The sequence below is a fragment of the Pseudomyrmex gracilis genome, unplaced genomic scaffold (assembly GCF_002006095.1).
Source record: "Pseudomyrmex gracilis isolate BER0280 unplaced genomic scaffold, ASM200609v1 scaffold_59, whole genome shotgun sequence".
NCBI classification, from domain to species: Eukaryota; Metazoa; Arthropoda; class Insecta; order Hymenoptera; family Formicidae; genus Pseudomyrmex; species Pseudomyrmex gracilis.
This window is the reverse complement of record NW_018020643.1, coordinates 478,572-498,280: the sequence shown is the minus strand read 5'-3', so window position 1 is coordinate 498,280 and position 19,709 is coordinate 478,572. Positions and strand designations below refer to the sequence as shown.

The window sequence follows — 19,709 nt, the reverse complement described above, 5'->3', positions numbered from 1 at the left end:
CTATTTCGGTGTGGATCTATCATTACTAATTCATCAAATTGTAAAGATCATTTTATGTCATACATGAAACTTTAATTGTACAATGTTTTAATCCCGACAATAAATGGAGGTAGCAATATTGTCAATAACAGGGTCAGCTTTAGTGAAGTGAACTGTGGAACATATACAATATTTGTTTTATCAGATGTCAATTCTCTTAATTTCAAATTTTTCATATTTCTAATTTTTGTTTTTATACGTATAATCCACTGTTCGCGACGAAAAGACAGTAAATAGAAATTGTCTTAATAACATAGAGTAGTTTGACACATATGCCATACTACTCTTCTCTCATAATCTCGCGCTCTTAAAGAAGGAAACATTCTTTTATCAATTCTTCATCTTTATGAGCAATAAATTAAACAAAATTTGTATTTAAATAAAATATGCAAAATGTATAAAAACAATTAATAATAATAATAATAATAATAATAATAATAATAATAAACATAAATTTTCGTATAAATATGTTGTACTAGTTTTATGTACAAATAATACAGGTACGTATTAAGCAAGAGTATACATATATATATATATATATATATAAATATATATATACGTATTTATATATAAACAAAACAATATTTTTGTATACTGTATACATACACATATAAATACACGAATGTCCTTGTTAAAAAGGACGAGATTTACAAAATCGATTACCTTTATTACGTTTCTACAAAATGTTTTCTTCTTCACATTTTTTCTAACGTACTAAGAAAAGTAAACAGTAATTAAGATGTTTATATATACAACATCACTTCATGCGACATTAAACAAATAAAATACAAGATCGTTACAATTATCAGTATGTTTTTTGTGTAACAAAATTATATCACATGTAGATGTAAAAACATAAAATTATATACAGAGTATTTTTTTCGCGTAATAATTAATACAATTATTTATATAATTAATCCTTTGACTGCGGCATCGTTTTAACTGCACATAGTTAATTATATTATTTATTTGTATCTTTTTAAAAAGAAGTTTTGGGGGAAACTGGTTTCGTCATTGAATAATGCTCCGCAGAGCTTGCAGAGTTGTAGTAGGCTGTACACAAGTCCTACATGTGTACACAAGATATCGAAGTTATATGAACTTTCGTAAAACTTGATTTGATATATTATATTCTTGATACATATACGATACATTATATACGATATATTACATATATCGTATATTATATATTTTATATATACATATATAATATATATGTATATGTATATGTATGGCGTCCGCAACCAAAGGATTAAATCGGCATTATATCAGCACTTAACTGTTATTTGCTCAGCAATTTTCAAGGAACCTTCTAAAAAAAAATCTCGTAAAACAACGTATCATATTAATGTAATCTTTTGTATGTATATAAGAGACTTTTAATTTTTTGCTCTTTCTATATATAAAACTTGGATATTTTAAAAAATTCGGCCGTGTGACAAACACATTTCTTGCCATAAATTTCATGTGTTTTTTAGTTGTACGTATCTTTACTGCATTGTATGCTCTCTGTGTTTCATTTTTTTTTTTTTTTTTTNTTTTTTTTTTTTTTTTCAGTTTGAGTAATTCACTATTGTTTCTCATTGATGTGCTTTTATATCAATTAATCAAGATCTACGGTAATATCTGCGTTATTAGTAGCGGAGACATTCATTTCTTCATCTTCGATAGAATCTTTGTCCGTGATGCTAGACACCGTGTGATGGAGATTTGTCGTTTGATTGTCAATCTTTGATTCGTCGACTGACTGAACTGTGGTCAATGTACTCCACCAATTTGAGAATGCCCCCTTTGCTTGCGATAACGCTCCCCCTTGTAAATAGTTCATAGAGTTTCAAATATAATTTTGTTTTTATAAAACGCGTTATAAAAATTTGATTTAGACATATGCTCTACTAGTTTTTTTTTTTATATTTATATATTTATAATTAAGATTTTTTTTAATTATTTGATTAATGTTGAGAATTTTTTATTATTTGATTAATGTTAAAAATTGTGTGCTATATTAGTAATCATGAAAAATGCAGTATATAATTCTTGAAACATTTATGTGTTATATTAAGAATTCGAAAAGACAAATTATCAGCATTATTAAATTTGCTTTCATATTGCTCTATCCGTTTTTTTTTGTTATTTAACTTAAATTAAAAAAGGAATAATCTCATGCAAAACCTTACCCACGGCTTTCCCAGTAGTTGCCACTGCGCGTCCAGTTGAGGCCATTGCTTGATTTAATTTTCTGCCACTTTCTGTGTTCTGCATTGTGCTGGAATCACAATAAAAATAGATGGTTTTATTTATTTGGATTTTTATAATATAGTTTTACTAATTAAACATATGAAAAGTATGTTCTTCCTAATATACAAAACATACAGATTGAATTCTTCTCTTTATAAGTTTTCTGCTTCTTGTAAAAATTTAAGTTTGCATCTGAGAACATCACTTACTGTGAAAGACGCAGTTTCATATCTTGTACTGATAACTGACCGGCAAAGGGATGACCAGGTTCGATATTGTGTATCTCCTGTTTACGTTCGTTGCACCACGTCTTATAATTGTTTGTGGCGCGCCATGCAGACATGAATGCTGCATTGTAGTGATCCGATTGACGAGTATCGTGCTGCATAGAGGTGCGCAGCATGCTCAAGAGATACACCCGAAACTGTGTTCTAATCCACTCGTCGCCGCCCTCCCATCCTACTCCGTCTAGAAAAATGTCCTTTCGAGGTTCGACCACATGCCTTACAACATAATCGGCGAATCTCAAATCCTCGGTAGTGAGATGCAGCTGTCGTCTCAATTCGGGATCGGTTGTCTCTATTCTTGAGTTTTCAACCTTTTGGTTCGTAATAAGTACAAAATAAGTCAAAGATTTGCTTCTCTATTCTTTAAAATTCAAATATTAAATATTATCATATATACACCCAATTTACCTCAACTAACACATCGATAAGCTGCTTCTTCTGTTTAAACAACACATTCGTAGCGCCTACTATATATCCTCTAACATTAACATCTCCTAGGAGATCCAGATAGGGTAAAGATAAATAAGGTAAGCACAGATATCCCTGAAAGAAAGAGGAAAACAAAAAATAAATACATATTTTTTGTACAAATTTCTAAGATAACAATTTGTGCCGAATATAGTAAAAAATTATCTCTCAAAAAAGCATTTTATATTACCTTCGTGAACAGTTCCAGTGGCAATCCGCACAACTCCGGATTAATATGCGCAATTTGCGTGATGTTATTGGTCACTCTCACATCGGAGAGCGCATCGTTACTGGTGTCACGAGGTAAACTATTATCCGTGTCGCCCGTGGTCAACGTAATGGCATTTACACTGTGTACTCTGTGTACGTTATCGTTTGGCTTCGGCGAATATTTGGAATTGCTCTCTTCTATGTAAGATTCGGTACATTCTTGTGCCGACTCGATTTCTATAACTTTCATATTTAAATTTTCGTTGTCGTTGTTATTTTTCTGTAGGGTTACTTGTCGCAGCCCGTCCAAGCACTTGCCCTCCATAGACTCCATGGTCTTATTGTCATTAATACACAAAGAATTCCTATTGCTGTTGTCATTACACTGCTCGTGATTTGTATTTGATTCATTATCTTTAACTATATGCGTGGATGATAAGTTAGAATCGACCACATTGTTAGTAGTAATTTCGTCCTCATCGAAAGTTGGAATTGGAGACATCGGTCTGGATGGTCTGAAGAGAGGAAGGATTATTATTATTATTATTATTGTTATTGTTATTATTAAATTGTGTTAACTTGTGGAAAAAATAATGTTTTATCAGTTATTTCTTTTTATGTACCTGACGCAAGCTGCTTGTTGAAGACCACGTTCGATCATGCCAGGATACAGTGACAATAAGGTCAATATTGTAGCACACAAAGGTTGTACAGGAGATTGATAGAAAACTATCCTTTTTTCGAGCAAAAGTAATTTAAATAAGAGCAATACTTTGTGGCGAAACTGCAATATAAAATCTCTTGCTGACAAACCTGTAACAAAATTATAATAAGCATTAGAAGATCCAAATAGATAAAATAGATCTTAATATATATTCTAATTATTTTACATACTTAGTTATAAGAAATCTAATCTAATCTTTTGTTTTTGAAATAGTTGTCCTTATTAGCTCTCTCTATTCAGACACCACTTATCTTTTAACATCTTTTAAATAAGCCTTGTTTATATAAAAAAGTAAAATTTGAAATTCTATCAAACTATACAAAATGATTAAAAAAAATTATTGTAAGTTATATTAGTCTTTTAGTTTATACGCATAGTTTATATCTATAGCTCTTATGCACTCTCTAAAATATATATACAGGGTGTCCCGTAATTGCCGTCTCACCGCTAGTAGGCACGTAGAAGGGGTTATTCTAAGACAAAAAGTTCTATACCACTTTGGAAGATTCGCAATAATTAACGAGATATTAATTAATAAAGATCCGCTAATCAGCGTGCATCCAGCGTAAGGACAGTCCCGCGATAGACTGGGTTAGGTCCTTACGCTGGATGCACCCTGATTAGCGGATCTTTATTTAATTAATATTTCGTTAATTATTGCGAATCTTCCAAAGTGGTATAGGACTTTTTGTCTTAGAATAACCCCTTCTACCTGCTTACAAGCGGTGAGACGACAATTACGGGACACCCTGTATATACATATAATTTTTCACAGTATATAAAAACTAAATCTACATTACCAACAAAGATTTGCGGTGGTATTTGACTATCGCCACTCATGCATGAATTAAGATGATGATAAGTATCTTCTAGTAAAGACACTTTACTAAAATCTCCTTCCTCAAAATATGCATGTGTTATAAGGGCCATTTTCACTTGAATATGTCCGTACAAAGGCAAGGTACTTAGCACACAAACTGATTTTTGTACAGTACCTCTTGTTATATCAGATGTGCGATTTTTCAATTTCTGTGAACACATGTAACACTCAGTGCACTATATAAAACATAAACTTGAAATAACAGAATGTTTTTTGTTTTATAAAATACCTCTACAGGTATTTGCCGAAAACATGAGATTCCATATATCGTCTGTTTTGGATCGCTAAGACTAGGTAAATGGAAGTAAACTGTATCTTCATCATAGTTATGAGAACCGTCTGGCAAAGCGAGCGTAGGCAAATATTTCCATCCCAAGGGACACTCGTTTGGAGCACCAGGTACTAAAGGTGGAAACGAATATTCTACCTGAAAAGTGACATTTGACGATAATAACAAGATCAAAGTGGAATCAGAATGCGAATGCAGGAGATAGGTTAATCACTGGAGCTACCTGGCAGCCTTTTTTATGATGAAATCCAACCACGATAACATGAAGAATTGGACCGTTCGATTCCGCCATCCTCGCGCTTTCGATTGAAACAATGCCGCGACAAGTTTCGAGTATTTATTTCCACAGACAACTCGCGAACATCATTTCACTGTGAAAGACACCTTCTCACAGACGGATGAACTGACACTGATAGCGGTAGATGTGATTTGACATGCGCCATGACGCATTATATATACAACGTTATCGCATCACCTCGGGTGTGTAATGGCTACCAACACAAGCAGTCAAAACTTTATTTCTGATATTTTTTTATATTATTTATAGTGTCATTATTTCGCAACACACGACCCGAATATATTCGCTTTATGTAGGATTTTATATTTTTAGTCTTTATTTTTGTTTATTTATTTTTCGTAATTTTTTTAACACGGCGCAGTCTTAAAAAAGAAAAAAGACTCAAAATATTTATTGCGTGTTTTTTTTTTTTACATTTATTTTTATTAAGAAAAATAAAAGTAAATGTTTTGTCTCCGCAAAATATATTTTTCAAAAAACTTGTATAAAAATAATTCATTGTTCATCAATAATCTATTATATATTATAATGCAGCTCTATTATCACCGTGTAAACAGTGATTTTCTAATCTGTGAGCAACGAAACCATTTATCTCTCGACCATGTGGTTTTTATGACACGTAAACAAATACATAACGCACACGCAAAATATATTTTCATTTTCAGAAAAACTTTTACGTGCGCGATTGATGTATAACTATTTATTTTATTATTTTTTAAAATTCGTTTCATAAAACTCACCCAAGATATACATTTAGAGTGAGTCAGTTTAAACTGTTTCGGTTCGTTATTAACGATGTCCCGCATATTATGCATCGTTTAGTTAAATAATCGCAATGAATCATCACTATGTTCTCTCCCTGTTTCGCGCTAAGTGCTCTAGTTGTATGATTCAGAATAATAAAGCAAAATGTTTAACAGCGAAAGTGAAACATTGAAAAATACAAAAATTGTATATAAAATATTTTAGCTTTCATATATCAATTGGCGTGTATTACAAATGGGTAAAAGATTTTTTTTAAAGATATCTTTGTTTTTTTAATAACAAAATACAACACATTACATACATTTGAGTTGTATACATATATATACAGGATATTCTTTTTATTACACTTTATAGAGATGGCAATGGTATAGAAGTATGTGAATATGCATGTGTGTGAAACGAATTCCGTTTTTTATATACAGGTGAATTCGGTGTTGTCTCGTTCATCTTAAACTTTAACTCTCTCTCTCTCTCTCTGGTTTACAGATATATATGCACATAACTTTGGTTCACATGTGCGTATCACCGCACGTAAGCACCAAACAGTATTTATAATCAAGCAAATACTCTTCTATCTCTCTCTCCTCCGTTTAATGTTACGTCTTAGAATGTTGTAAGACGTTTTGTTTTTCATTTTGATAAGTCTATGTTTCTTAAATCTATAAGCCCTTGCAGAATAACAATGCGCTGGGCACGACTTGAAGGATGTTCCGCTCATTTCATTCGAGAGCGCAAAGCTGTTCTGTGCTTTCGGCCTCATAGCCGTTTTCCTTCTTTGTAGCAAAAAAGAAGGAAAAAAATATAGGTGGAAAAAGTTGATCTCTGAAAGACGCGCTACCTACGTACGTTGAAACCTCGGGTGCCGTCCGGACCGGTAGGCGATCGAACTACATTGCTAGGTAAGTTTCCACAATTCGGTGTACTTGATTTTGGTTGAATTCTATTAATTTCTTGTGTCATTTTTTCTTCTGGACTTTTTTCTTCTCCTAAGATTCTCTTTCTTGCTTCCGCATATTCTTGTTCTCTCTAAAATTATATTTTGTGTCATAACACACAATATATTACCACAACTGAAAGGATAAACAGTGAAACACACAAGTGAAGCAGTTGTATACCTGCTTGAGAGATTTAATTGGTTGCTTTGGTTTATCATCATTCAGTGGTCCATCGCCACTTCCTCGAGAGTCTCCAGTTGGCCTTTTTAATATTTTTACAGTAGGTTGTGGTGGTACATATTGAGATCTCAGGCCATCTTCTCCCAGTATAATTATTTTTGTGTTTGAATTAGGAGTAGTTCTAAAGCAAACAAGTTTATTTATATATACATACACACATCTCAATATATAGCAAGAGATAAATCACATAATAGCAACATATCTCTAAAACTATATCTGGAAAATAAACATTAAAAAATTAGTAAGAATATTTATGTAATAACCTAGAGGATTCTATTTCTTCTTGTACTGCATTCAGTTGAAGAGCTTCCAGTCTTTTATCGAGTGTCTAAAAACATGAACCATGATTTTATATTATACTGATTTTTTTTAACAATTACATTATTTCTAAAAATAAATAATAAAATTTTAAATTAGTTTGACTACAACCATATTTGTCTTTTTTTTTACACAAACACTCACTTTCTCATATTTCACGAATGTCTTTATAGTAACATGACTCACTGTATAAACAAATGGTAAAACGATAGACATGACCAAGTGCCAACAGAACATAAAATAATCAATTGCAATAGTTTCTCCATCATGCAAGATTTTAAGAAATCTGCACTTGAGGGAGTTCTTATAGGTTAAGCAACAGAGAGTTGCTTTGGGTACAAATCTAGATATAAATATGAAAAATGAAATGTTAAATTCCTCTTACACCAGATTCCTCTATTTGTTCCCAGCTTTCGAGAACGTCGTCCATAGTTGATATATCGCAAAATGCAGCAAACAAACGCTAGAATTTTGCGATCCAAGAGAAATTGGTTGAATGCAGGAAGAGGAGAGAGAACTGAAGAGTATCGAAGAGAGCGGAGAGCGTCCGTGTAAAATGAGGACGCTTTTAGTGCTGCCGTATATCGTAAGATATTCAAACTTCTGTAAGGATCTCGAGGAACAATGCATATTTGCCGTCGGTATAATTGATCTTTTGCAATCAATATAAAATCATAATACATATCTAACACTTATGTACATATAAATATGTACACATATAATGTGAATAAATTTGTGTTGTGTGGAACGGATTGATCAAACACAAGGAAACCGGTCTAGTACACCTCGGCTCCAACAAAGTGGTCGAGGCTACTGACATATGTGTATCTATTGTCTAGACTTCCTTGTTCGCATCCCTGCTCCCGTTCTTGGCTCTTTAAACGACGGTTCCCTTAACCCGTTATCGACTGAGGGCAGAACAAAAGGGAGATCTCAGCTGATTGCAACTTGATAAAAAATTAAGACAGTAAATTGTTCGCCATCTTGGCGAGAACTCAACCTCAATCAATCGCACGTTTATAAAAAGAAGAAAATTATACACATAGTGGGACACAATTAAATTGAATATAATCCAATATGAATTCTTTAACGAAGCAGTTTCTTTGCTGTACCGCGCTAACAAAATTGGATTTTACGGTACGTAAATTTTTGAACGTAATCGATATTTGCATGATTGTTGACAATTTATATATAGAGAATACACACATCTTGCAGGACGAATATGAAAATTGTTCTCTCACTGTGAATATTCAAAAGCAAATTTTAGATAACACAATAAATAGCGACTTGGTTAAGCGGTATCCACTAAAAGTGTCGTATCAGAGAGCATTTTTAAAATTACTTATGGAAAAGGTACATTTGCAATTAATTCAAGTATTATTGATTCTACACAAAAACTAAAAAGTACAAAATTTGTTTCTTTCTTTATATTACTGCTGGTTCATACAGATAGAGAAAAGTGGTAATGAAATTCATGATGACTTATACATAGCATATTGTAGATTAGTATCAATATCTGATGAAGAATCTGTACATTATCGCCACTTTTTAATAGAAAATGGATCATTAAATTGCGTTACACTGAAAGAAAGTACAAATATAATTTCTAACGGTACTACAGGTTTGTGCAGTTGGCAGGTATGCTTATTTTTTCAATATATTTCTATTATTAGATATGTTCACACAAATTGTTTTACAAAATTGTTCAACAAGTTGATATATATATTAGGGATAAAATATATATTATATTGCAATCGAACAAGATGATTTTATTTAGGGTGCTTTAGTATTGAGCAAATGGTGTGCAAAAAATATAGACTACTTTTCTGGAAAAACTGTACTAGAACTTGGTTGTGGAGTCGGCTTAGCTGGCATCAGCATTATTAGCACATGCTCTCCGAAACAGTATGTTTTTTCTGACGGTCATCAAGAAGTACTCCGTATGCTCTGTGAGAATATAAAACTGAATCTTTTATCCCACAAACAATGTAAGCTACTAAATGTTTGCGATGTGACATCACTGCCGAAATTGCAGTTGAGCTATGAACATACTGATATTCGAGTAGTAGAATTAAAATGGGAAGACATTGGTAAATATATAAAAGAGACTTCATCACAGCCTGATGTAATTATCGGTGCTGATATTCTCTACGAGAGCAGTTCATTTGACTCGTTAATACTGGGATTAAAAAATCTTCTGACATCAAACAATTGTGCCGTGATTGCTGCGACAGTTCGTAATGAAGACACTGTTTCGCAATTTTTGGATCAATTAGGTATCTTGTGGCATTATTTGTTGCACTGTAGTAAAGAAAAAAACTCTGACATAAGAAAACTATTCAAGTGACAAAAGATAAAAAAAACTCGTTTTTATTTTAGGAAATTGTAATCTCACTTTTGAGGAGTGTATTCCACCAAAGCGGATAGCATCAATACAATCAATTGACTCGCCTGTTCGAATATTGAGGATTTTTCAGAATACTTAACATTATTTCTGTTCCCTGAATCAGTGTTATTGCTTCACATTATTATTCCTTATCTGCAGTTAGTTAATTAACAACAATTTGTACAATAATTTGGACTTGGAAGGTAGGAGCAAGTGGAGATGTGTGGACAATCTTATTAATAATCTAAGCGCGTAAACTCTCTTACAGATATAAATAACACATGTTAAAAATATGTATAAAAGTATTAAATACGTATAATATTTTTATAATATATTAACATTGTTATACAACTCAGAACCATTTTCGTTTATTATGGCGCTTGAGTTTCATCTCAGTCTCGTCAACATCCTTGTCAGCATCCTTTTTTGTAGTCTTTTTTGACTTTTTTTCCTTCACTTTCTCTTTCACTTTTCCCTTCTTTGTTTTCTCTGTACTAGAAGAATCGTTGTTCTTGTCCGATTGTTTATTCTTATTTCTCGCTGAAAACAAAGACAATTATTACTACAAAAAGTTCAAATTTACATTTTAATAAAACATATCGTCTTGTTAATTTTTGCCTTACCAGCAAATAATCCCATATACTTGTTTATACTCTTATCCTCTTCTACTTCTCTTCGACGATCTATTTCCAAGCATTCGACGATTTCGTTCCTTCTTTCGACTATTTGCACCAACCTAGAGAGAACCCATTAATATCGTTTGTTTACGCTTCATTTGTCCGATGTTAGTTTTGTATATATAAATGTCCGATAAACATAAATAAGAAGAAAAAATATTTTTCTAGAATTATACCTTTGTATTAATGCTTCTTCTCTCTGTTTGTCGAAGTCTGTTTTAGTAGCTTCTGGCTGACACATGAGACATCGTATCTGATACTCTACTTCGGCATGCTCCTCTTCTAATCTTTGTTGTCGCCGCAACAAGATTAACTCGGCCTGTCTTCTAAATAGTTCGTTTTTTTCATTCACCAATGCAAATAATTCTAAAACCAATTCCTCCACGTCTGTGCTGAGTGAGTCTATCAATCAAAGATTAATTGTTTTATTACATATATCTTTGTAATGATGTAGCGTGTGTTCGTATATATTATCATATACATATGTCTCACCTTCAATTCTAGATCCAGATTCGCATTTATCTCGTATCATCTGTTCCAATCGTACACCTTGTCTCTCCAAACCTTGCTGTTGTAATTCTATTTCATCTAATTCCAATTTTACGTCTTTCATGGATAACACTTTTATCTGTAATTAAATTTACACAATTTGCCGCATTTTTTTTTTTTTTTTTTTTTAATTTGCACAAGAGGCGCGTGCAACGTGTGCGCAAATGCGTTCACATGTTATATTAATTTTGCTCGAAAAAACAAAAAAAAAAAAAAAGAATTTCCTTACCTTTCTTCTATGCGGAATTGGCCGTGGCGGGGCGGGACCCTTCTTTCTCTTCCATTTTCCTTGCACGCTTTTGTCGTTATAAGACTTGAGACTATCATCGCACGAGTTTCCGCTCAAACTCTGTCTATTACGATTCGCCTCGTCCTTGTTGGTTTTTTGATCTTCCCATATATTCTGATCATCTTTGGTACCGCGAAGCTTGATTATGGGAGATACATCGAAATTGAAATTGGTACTGTCTGTCGACACGTTGCAAGGTGTACTGGAAATTACTGGCGGTGGAGGAGCCGGCTTGCTTTTTCGAGGTCGCAATGTTGTTCGGGGTGACGAGGTCTTGATTGAATAAAAAAAAAAAAACAAAAGTTAAATGTAAGATCACGTGAATATTTTTACAAAGTGAGACAAAAAATAAAGATATGTTATAAAAAAAAAAAGACATACTTGATCCAAGGTTAATGAAGTGTTGCATGACTTGTTAGGCGACTCGCGCTGATCGGATGGAAACAGTTCTTTCGCAGCCGGCGGCTGAGGCGCGGGTCTTTTCTTCCTGTACGTTCCGCCGGGAGTCGTGGTTGATTCGAAACTGGCTAAAGAACTATTAGACGCGTATACGCTTCCACGACTTAAGTCAGCTCTTCTTGAAATAGTGCTCGTCTCGGGAGTAGTTCTGTTCACAAACAATAAAAACATTTATGATTTGCTTTTGCACATATATAACACACACACACTACTCTTAGAAATGACATACAAACTTACTTAATGGTACGCGGTTTCGGAACGGGCACGCTTCCTTGCGGCGTTCTGTTTTGCTCCCCTGCTTCGTCACTATGTTCCTCTTCCTCGTCGCTCCAAAACGAATCAAGATTAATTTGTGGTGCAGCCAGAACTCGCTTGGTTCCAGATGTCGCGATTCCCCGATTCTCCGGTTTGCTTCGAGCTGCCGGTTTAGGCGGTTCGGGTTCTTCGATATCTTCATCCTCGCTGTCGAAGGGATTGGTCGACACTTTGCTGTCTTTAGAACTGTTTATTACAGTATGCGGATTGCTACGGATGCTGCTATCTTTTTTATCGCTCCAAGAAGAATCAACATTACTTTGTGACCCAAACAAAATTCGATTGGTCACGGGCATTTCGGCTAAAACTCTTCGATTTTCCGATTTGCTCCTGGTTGCCGGTTTCGGCGGTTTAGATTCTTCGATATCTTCGTCCTCGCTGTCGAATGGATTGGTCGACACTTTGCTAATCGTAGAACTGGTTATTGTATTGTGCGGAGTATTATCCATGACGCTATCTTCTTCGTCGCTCTTGAAGGGATTCAAGTCCTCAGGATAATCCTTGTTACCTTCTTCACTTAAATCAATGGGTTTTGCGGTCAATACGCTATTTCCTGTAGCAACCTCCTCATGAAGATTCTCGCTATCTTTTCTGAATTTTTCCTCGAGCTTGGAGAAATCTTCTCTTTCGCTACTTGTGATATCTGAACTTTCCTCAGGCTGTACAGTATTGATATTATCCTCAATATCTTTTATGCTTTCTTCGTGTTTCTCGATATTTGTAATTTTCAAAGTATTTTCCACGGACTGTTTGCTCACGCTTTCGATGCTATTTTCACGGTTATCCGTACTTTTAATCATCATCGAGTCTTCCTCAAGTTTCTTTTCCGAACGTTCTTTCTTGTTCGCTTGAAGAACATCTTGGGACGCCAGATCTTGGGAATCGATTTTATCTACGGCGATATCTTGAATCAAAATTCTTCTCTTATCTTGATCTTTTCTATCAATATGCCCTATCTTGTTCCGAGACTCGAACATTTGGAGTCTCTTCTGCACCAAGGACAATTTTATCTCGGGATTAGCAGCTCGTTCATCGTTTTCTGGCAACTCTTTGGTATTCTCTTCTTTTCTCTTATCTACGTCATGAAGTGAAATGGCAGTTGATCGCTGATTCTCATCGCTCTTAATATTTAAGCTATTTAGTGCGCTATGTACATCGAATTGCTGCTCAATGTTGGACTCCACTTCGGGAGAATCCGTTGCAGAGCTGCGGGACTCCTCTTCCTCTTCCTCCTCATCCTCCTCCTCCTCTTCCTCCTCCTCGTCCTCCTCGTTCTCGTCGTCGTCTGGGAATGCCGAACCGATTCTGCTCTTCGCTTCTTCAAGGTAATCAGAATTAACTTCAAGGTCATTCGTACTTGCGGACATGTCGTCTTTCACGACGGTGGACTCTTCGACTTTCTCGGAAAGAAGATGATTGGCCATGAAGTTCTTGCGCATTTGCAATGTGTGGGATATTACGTCGGGCACCGCAGTGCTCTCAAGTAGATTCCTTGCACCCTGTATATATATATACAAGAAAAAAAACTTTGTTATTTGATTTTTTTTTTTTTTTTCTAACACGCGCGCGCGAAATCTCACACAACTGACCTTTCTCTCCTTCTCCTCGTCGCTGAGAGGTCTCGGCAGTTCGTTCTCTTCTCGTTCCGCGCCGGACATCGCCGCTGGCTCGGTGTACTTGTGACGAACGTCAGCGAGTTCCTCCTCGTCCGGACACGTCTCGCAGCAGTACTGGCCCTCCTCGGTCTCGTAATAGTTTCCCGGCGTCAGCTGGTTGCTGCAGCGGGCGCACCGGAAGCAGGTACGGTGATAAGGAGCCCGCGCTATCAGCAATTTCTCCGCCAGGAAAACCGGCATTCCGCATGCGACGCACGGATCCCTCCGCATCCCCAGACGCGACCCCACCTACGTTATCAGGATCGGACACACGTCGAAGGTTATCGCCATTGTTCTTTCATCTCGCTTCCACAAGCATTCCTCGGTTAGTAATATAAGTGAAGCGCACGCGCTATATATATACACATATGTATATTAGACCACCACCACCACTAGTTTAACGGAGATAATAATAAATTACTTGGACACACACTCGTCGTACGTTTTTACACGTACGTGTGTGAGATATAGATCTATTTCTAAAAATTGAAAAACAAACTCTCGTACGTCTCTCTTTCTAAATTATACGCACACACCGCTAAATATTTTATCAAATGATCTGACCGGTTAGAAGAAAGTAATATTAGAGTCGGAGATAAATATCGCGGCAAATGCTAGGTTGCAATTGTGAACGCGCCATTGAATATCGGAGCTTCTCGTGTCGCCCGTTTGCAGCTTTTACACAGCTGGCGAATTTTCACAATAGCCGCCGGCCGTATACATCTCTCTCCGTATATTATCGCAATATGCATCTCTCTAGTCTGTGTCCGGCGTATCCAATAACACATTGAATCGGTGTAGCTTCCACAGAGAGAGAGAACATATACCGGCCGTATATATATATATACACGGCAGGTATATATCACATGATCGCAATATAACGAGGATATTTGCTTTACAAATCGGAATCGACCAGAGGACATGCCACGTTAAATTTTTTAACGCGGAAGAGAGTGAAATGAGCGTGAATGTGTAAAGTGTTCCGAAAGAAATGACGAGATTGATTTCTGATGAATTATTTTTTCGACAATTTCTTTCAATTTTTCACGCCATCGCATCGTAACGTAACACAGTTTTTTGTTTCGCGAACGCGTGCTTTGCCAGACACATGTAAAAAAAAAAAAAAAACAAAAAACAAAAAAAAACAAAACAAGAAAAAAACACTCCGGTACGTAAAATTTGAAAAAAAAACCCGCTGGAGCGAGATTTCCATAAAGCGTAATCACTCGAGATTAAATTAATCATTTATTGCGCGTGTAAACGCTCATGTAAATGGAACACTTGGAGAAAAACTGATTTAATTAAACAACGGGGTGAGTAATGACCGGTAAGAGCCTTGATATATCTCTCCGAGCCCCTACCCGCCCGTATCGTCCGTTCGTAAAGAACAAAAGCGAACGAAATCGCGTATTAATTTTCTCCTCGCTGAAAAATCGCACGGATGATAGGTTGCTAACCGCAAAATCGATCTTCATTAAACTTTCATCAACGCCACGTGCATAAGTTTTCCATAGGCGGTTAAATAAAGCGGCAATCGATCGCGCGCGGGTTAGCGCAACAACGAAAAAAAAAAAAAAAAAATAATAATAATAAACCAAGAAACCTCGCTTCGTGATTTCTATTGCAATCGCTTTCTCTTTGTGTATAAATAGATTATTGCGCGATTATATGGACTTAATAATCGATGTGTTATTGGTACTTTTATATTGTGATTATGTTTATTAAGCGGATCGCACCGGTTAAAAGCAGCCGATTGACGATTATCGCGAGAGTGCAGATATACAACACGCATCGCGAGTGTACATATCGAGTCGAGATATCGATTTTCGTTAGATGCGCGATTAATGAACGTGATTGGCGGGTAAATGTGACGACGTTATTAAATCGACGTTATAATCAACTTTCTTTCTATCGGCGTTATTAACATTCAATAAAACGGTCGCCCGATCTCGCGTTAAATTCTATCGTGAGACATTTCGTTTCAATTTTTTTTTTTTCTTTCTCTTTTCGTAAAATCTCGCGTAAAACCATTAAAGAGAGAGAGAGAGAGAGAGAGTTAATTTTTTATTATAAGATTATAAAACTTGATTAAAGATTCTCCCCTCTCCTGAAACGAACAAACATCGATGCATCGGAGAAAGCGAATTTTCGACGATTTTTTTTTCTTACCGTTTTTTCTTCGTAGTCTCTCTCGCACGACGGGAAACGGACACGAGAAACGTTACGACTGTATGGAACTCGTAGAACGGTGGAGAGGCTGCTGACCGCGCGCGTCCGATTTCTATTGCGTGAGTGCGCGCGCGTACGTGCGTGCGTGCGTGCGTGCGTGCGTGCGTCGAATACATGCAATGAGTAGCAATGACATATAAATAGAACGTTGCGCTCCGGCGAGTCTCCACACGCTCATGATTAATTGCTTTCCACGATGTTTACTACATTTTGTAACGTGTAAACTTTACATCGGGACTTAAACATGAACTGTTGAGTTATTTCTTTCTTTCTTTCTTTCTTACTTTCTTTTTTTTTTTTTTCTTTTTGAAAAATGCGCGACAGCGTTACGAGAAAAGTTTTTCCTTTCTTTCTTCGATTCCAAAATGGCACGTGACAGACGATCGTCCCGTACGATATCGGATGGCCGTTTCCGGTGTCGAGATTTATTGGCCAAGCTCCATCGACCGCTGTCTATCAGAGAGCCATGGCGAAGCGCGACGAGATCGATGGCCGACTACTGGTCTGGAAATGTGCAAGGCGCTCTCTGGCCATCGGCAACACCGACCGGTGAGATCGATAGAAGATATTTTCACATGGCTTTTTTCATTTCAACTGAATTACAGATTTTTCGACGACACACTACTGTGCGTGTGTGTGCGCGCGAGCGCACCGGAAAATATTTTCACGGAACGTGACGTGAAATTATTATCCGTAAAAGTAAAACACAAACAAACAGGATTCAATGACTGGGCAACGTAGCTCCATATAACCGCCGCAGCGCATTTGTCAATGTCGTTTGTTACTTAGCATGACACAAGGAAATGCAATAATTTCCACGAGGAATAACATGCCACTTCACACGTACGACGAGCACCAAGTTAACTTTGCAAATTTGTTATTTGTTTGATTTTTTTTTTAACTTTACGATTTTTTTTTTTTTTTGTCTTTCGCACAAATCACGCGGTGCCGTCTTCGAGCGATTATCGTGCAACGAGCAAGTGTGTGCGATTCGAAGCGTATGTATACCAGGCATGCAATTGTTCCAACAACAACGGTTCTTTTCAACAAAAGACAAGCAAAACAATAAACGACAAAGCAAAATTACCTTCTAGCAGAATATTTCAGGTTTATATTGCCCCATTAAGTCCAAGCTTTCCTCCTGGAGAACAAAAATAAACGATAAGAAAGGATGGGTTGACACATACGTATCAATGCGAAGAGACGAGCGACAGTTCCCAGAGACAGTTTTTGATTTTAGAACGCGTATCGTATTCTCGCGTACGTTTTATCATATACTTACGCTGTACCCTATAACTTGCGTTTCTTCGCTTTACTTCGCGGATAATCCGCCGAGCGACTTTTGTTTCTTTTTTTTTTTAGAGAAAACTCGATTTTCCAGTTTAACACCGGCCAAACCAACGTTTGTCCGTTGTACGAGCTCACCAGTCTGTCGCGTGACTGACGCGTGTTGGTTTTAAAATGCAACGAATGGCAATGCGCGAACCGTAATGAACAAAATTCGACCCACGCGAACATGGTTACACGTTGACGTGTACATAACTCGTCGATTATTCGCTTTCGGAGCTAACGTGCGATCGCAGGAGTCGAGATAATCGGCTCGGCAAAATAAAATTAGTTGAAATTTAACTTGAAAATTTATTTACACTTTTCAGTTCCGAAAAAAAATTGCATTTCACGATTCATTGATTTTTTTTTTGTAATTGAAAAAAAGAAATAAACAAATGTAAAGTACGAACGAAAGATTTTTGCTACTGTAACAATTTTCTTACGAAAAAAAAATACGTGCTTAAAACACGTATCTCTTACCTAAATCTTTTGTCAACTTTGTAGGTCAGACGAGGATATATGCATGGCGTAAAAGTCAGCGTTGTATAGCGCATAATAACCGCACGATCAATCAGAAATCTGTCCTAAATGCAAGTTTCATGTTGTATTGAATACACTGTGTGAAAAGGAAAACTGGTGTAATGCGTAATACTTATTTAGTCATTGTCAAGTAAAAATTTATTTATCATCGCAATATGACACGCCGTGTTATATGGACTAAGTAACAAAAATTTTTTGCACTTGGAACAGAAACGCTGAATTGTTCGTGAACGCTGTTAATCTCTAACGAGTGTATTTTCGAAAATGCAGACTTTTGAACACCACCAGTGGGTATATATGTGTGGTTGCCGCGCAATTTGATCGATAAAATTCTCGAGCAAAATAGAATTTCGGTGGTGTCTCGACAACGTTCGAGATAAAAGAAATTTAGCGCGAGAGAGAGAGAGAGAGAGAAAGAAGAAGAAAAGGAGGAGGTAGAGGAAAGGAATATATGTATATATATATATAGTTACACACACACACACACGTATTTCGGAAACAATCTAGCAAACTTACGTAATATGCACATTGTACAATTTTCGTCTCGTTGACATTCGAACTTTGCCATTATGTCGGTCTTACCCGTTGTCACCCGGAATTGTCATAACTTCGCAACAGAATCTGACCTACGCTCGCGTGACTTCTGCCTCAAGTCATTTGAGTAACATTTCTCGAGTCTAGTGAGTTTCTGCACCTAGACACGCGCCGCATGATATTTCTGTGAGTTCGCGGTTGCTTGGAAATAACACTACGTAGAGAACAACTACCGGCTGTGTCGCGCGACCGGGACCTTGAAGAAATTTGCCACACCAGTGCAAACACGAACATGTATCTTTTGACGCGTAAAATTACAGCACCCGATATGTCACTATAAATTTGAGAAAAAAAAATGACTCACAGATAACCGCGAAATCTTCTTTTTCTCTCATCATTCAATTTAGCGAAAAACCTGTGTTTGCGAGCGCGTGTCGATTGTAATTACTTATATTTGCGGCGCGACAAATCGCAAGCAATCAAAACGATTAGATTGCACCTTTTTTTACGCAAAAAGAAACATTTTCTGGTGCAAAAGTTTAATTCGATAAATAAAATCGGGCGCAAAATTTACACTTCATCCTACTTTCCGAGGCACGGAATACTATTTCGACAAGATGCTAGAACATGTAAGAGGTGGGAAGATAATGATACTAATTCAGGGTCACACCATCAAGATGTAGGTTACATCAACATCGTGAATAAACATTTCCGCTCGCAGTCGTTTTCACAAGAATTAATTTAACCGACAAGTTTCGGTTGAAAATGTTTTTGTTTGACAATTTAGCGAATATAAAAACGTTAAAATAAATCGAATTTTCTTTTTGTCTGAACGTCAGTTTTCTTTCGATCCAGAGTTCCGTTTGAAACGATGCCAAATGTAAACAAATAAAACGTATCAGCTTTCTTCGTTGTGCTTCATCGGGTTTTGCTTTTCATACATTTGCTAACTATCGGCCTAATGCAAAAACTCTTCTCGACTTGCTTATTAAAGATAATCGCGTCGGTCTAGCGGTAAGTACGAGGTAGGATCTGGAACCGCGGAATCACGGAGGC

The 19,709-nt window shown here is 36.2% G+C and overlaps 4 protein-coding genes across 6 annotated transcripts in view; 1 reads left to right on the top strand and 3 right to left on the bottom strand.

Annotated features, from left to right (window-relative positions):
- Positions 1 to 1,560: 1,560 nt before the first annotated feature.
- On the bottom strand, positions 1,561 to 5,597 carry LOC109854111 (late secretory pathway protein AVL9 homolog). The gene is made up of 9 exons (XM_020426896.1): positions 5,359 to 5,597; positions 5,076 to 5,273; positions 4,767 to 4,995; positions 3,866 to 4,055; positions 3,223 to 3,757; positions 2,973 to 3,107; positions 2,487 to 2,875; positions 2,217 to 2,305; positions 1,561 to 1,851 (listed from the first exon to the last, which is right to left on the bottom strand). Exons 1-9 carry the CDS (start codon positions 5,425 to 5,427, stop codon positions 1,643 to 1,645), a joined length of 2,043 nt encoding a protein of 680 aa, XP_020282485.1. The 5' UTR covers positions 5,428 to 5,597; the 3' UTR covers positions 1,561 to 1,642.
- Positions 5,598 to 6,461: 864 nt separating this feature from the next.
- LOC109854069 (SUZ domain-containing protein 1) lies at positions 6,462 to 8,217 on the bottom strand. The gene is made up of 4 exons (XM_020426791.1): positions 8,077 to 8,217; positions 7,637 to 7,701; positions 7,314 to 7,494; positions 6,462 to 7,224 (listed from the first exon to the last, which is right to left on the bottom strand). The coding sequence occupies exons 1-4, from the start codon at positions 8,119 to 8,121 to the stop codon at positions 7,033 to 7,035; spliced, it is 483 nt and encodes a 160-aa protein (XP_020282380.1). The 5' UTR covers positions 8,122 to 8,217; the 3' UTR covers positions 6,462 to 7,032.
- A 159-nt stretch (positions 8,218 to 8,376) lies between these two features.
- On the top strand, positions 8,377 to 10,185 carry LOC109854068 (protein-lysine N-methyltransferase EEF2KMT). 2 transcript variants are annotated; one of them, XM_020426790.1, is made up of 5 exons: positions 8,377 to 8,828; positions 8,907 to 9,044; positions 9,141 to 9,329; positions 9,469 to 9,640; positions 9,727 to 9,815. In XM_020426790.1, exons 1-5 carry the CDS (start codon positions 8,769 to 8,771, stop codon positions 9,735 to 9,737), a joined length of 570 nt encoding a protein of 189 aa, XP_020282379.1. In that variant the 5' UTR covers positions 8,377 to 8,768; the 3' UTR covers positions 9,738 to 9,815. The 2 variants fall into 2 exon arrangements, with proteins under 2 accessions (XP_020282379.1, XP_020282378.1); XM_020426789.1 differs by adding an exon at positions 10,071 to 10,185 and having other exon boundaries at positions 8,462 to 8,828; positions 9,469 to 9,967.
- LOC109854067 (MICAL-like protein 1) overlaps positions 10,179 to 19,709 on the bottom strand; it is a 30,683-nt gene continuing 21,152 nt past the window's right edge. For both annotated transcript variants that reach the window (XM_020426787.1, XM_020426788.1), the window contains exons 5-12: positions 13,956 to 14,270; positions 12,289 to 13,865; positions 11,974 to 12,199; positions 11,533 to 11,865; positions 11,247 to 11,382; positions 10,931 to 11,156; positions 10,701 to 10,813; positions 10,179 to 10,617 (exon numbers count right to left, since the gene is read on the bottom strand). In XM_020426787.1, the coding sequence (XP_020282376.1) occupies positions 10,430 to 10,617; positions 10,701 to 10,813; positions 10,931 to 11,156; positions 11,247 to 11,382; positions 11,533 to 11,865; positions 11,974 to 12,199; positions 12,289 to 13,865; positions 13,956 to 14,270 (3,114 nt within the window). In that variant the 3' untranslated portion in view covers positions 10,179 to 10,429. The remainder of the gene's footprint in view (positions 10,618 to 10,700; positions 10,814 to 10,930; positions 11,157 to 11,246; positions 11,383 to 11,532; positions 11,866 to 11,973; positions 12,200 to 12,288; positions 13,866 to 13,955; positions 14,271 to 19,709) is intronic.

Excerpts from the sequence above, each read along its gene's own strand:
- LOC109854111 (XM_020426896.1), bottom strand. The coding sequence starts at position 5,427 with ATGGCGGAATCGAACGGTCCAATTCTTCATGTTATCGTGGTTGGATTT. Across the intron at positions 4,056-4,766 it reads ACCACCGCAAATCTTTGTTG|GTTTGTCAGCAAGAGATTTT; the intron begins GTAATGTAGATT and ends ATTTTGTTACAG. Across the intron at positions 3,758-3,865 it reads CAACAAGCAGCTTGCGTCAG|ACCATCCAGACCGATGTCTC; the intron begins GTACATAAAAAG and ends TCCTCTCTTCAG.
- LOC109854069 (XM_020426791.1), bottom strand. The coding sequence starts at position 8,121 with ATGGACGACGTTCTCGAAAGCTGGGAACAAATAGAGGAATCTGGT. Across the intron at positions 7,702-8,076 it reads AACAAATAGAGGAATCTGGT|ACACTCGATAAAAGACTGGA; the intron begins GTAAGAGGAATT and ends TCATGTTTTTAG. Across the intron at positions 7,225-7,313 it reads CAATTAAATCTCTCAAGCAG|AGAGAACAAGAATATGCGGA; the intron begins GTATACAACTGC and ends ATATAATTTTAG.
- LOC109854068 (XM_020426789.1), top strand. The coding sequence starts at position 8,769 with ATGAATTCTTTAACGAAGCAGTTTCTTTGCTGTACCGCGCTAACAAAA. Across the intron at positions 9,045-9,140 it reads TAAAATTACTTATGGAAAAG|ATAGAGAAAAGTGGTAATGA; the intron begins GTACATTTGCAA and ends TGGTTCATACAG. Across the intron at positions 9,968-10,070 it reads GCAATTTTTGGATCAATTAG|GAAATTGTAATCTCACTTTT; the intron begins GTATCTTGTGGC and ends TTTTTATTTTAG.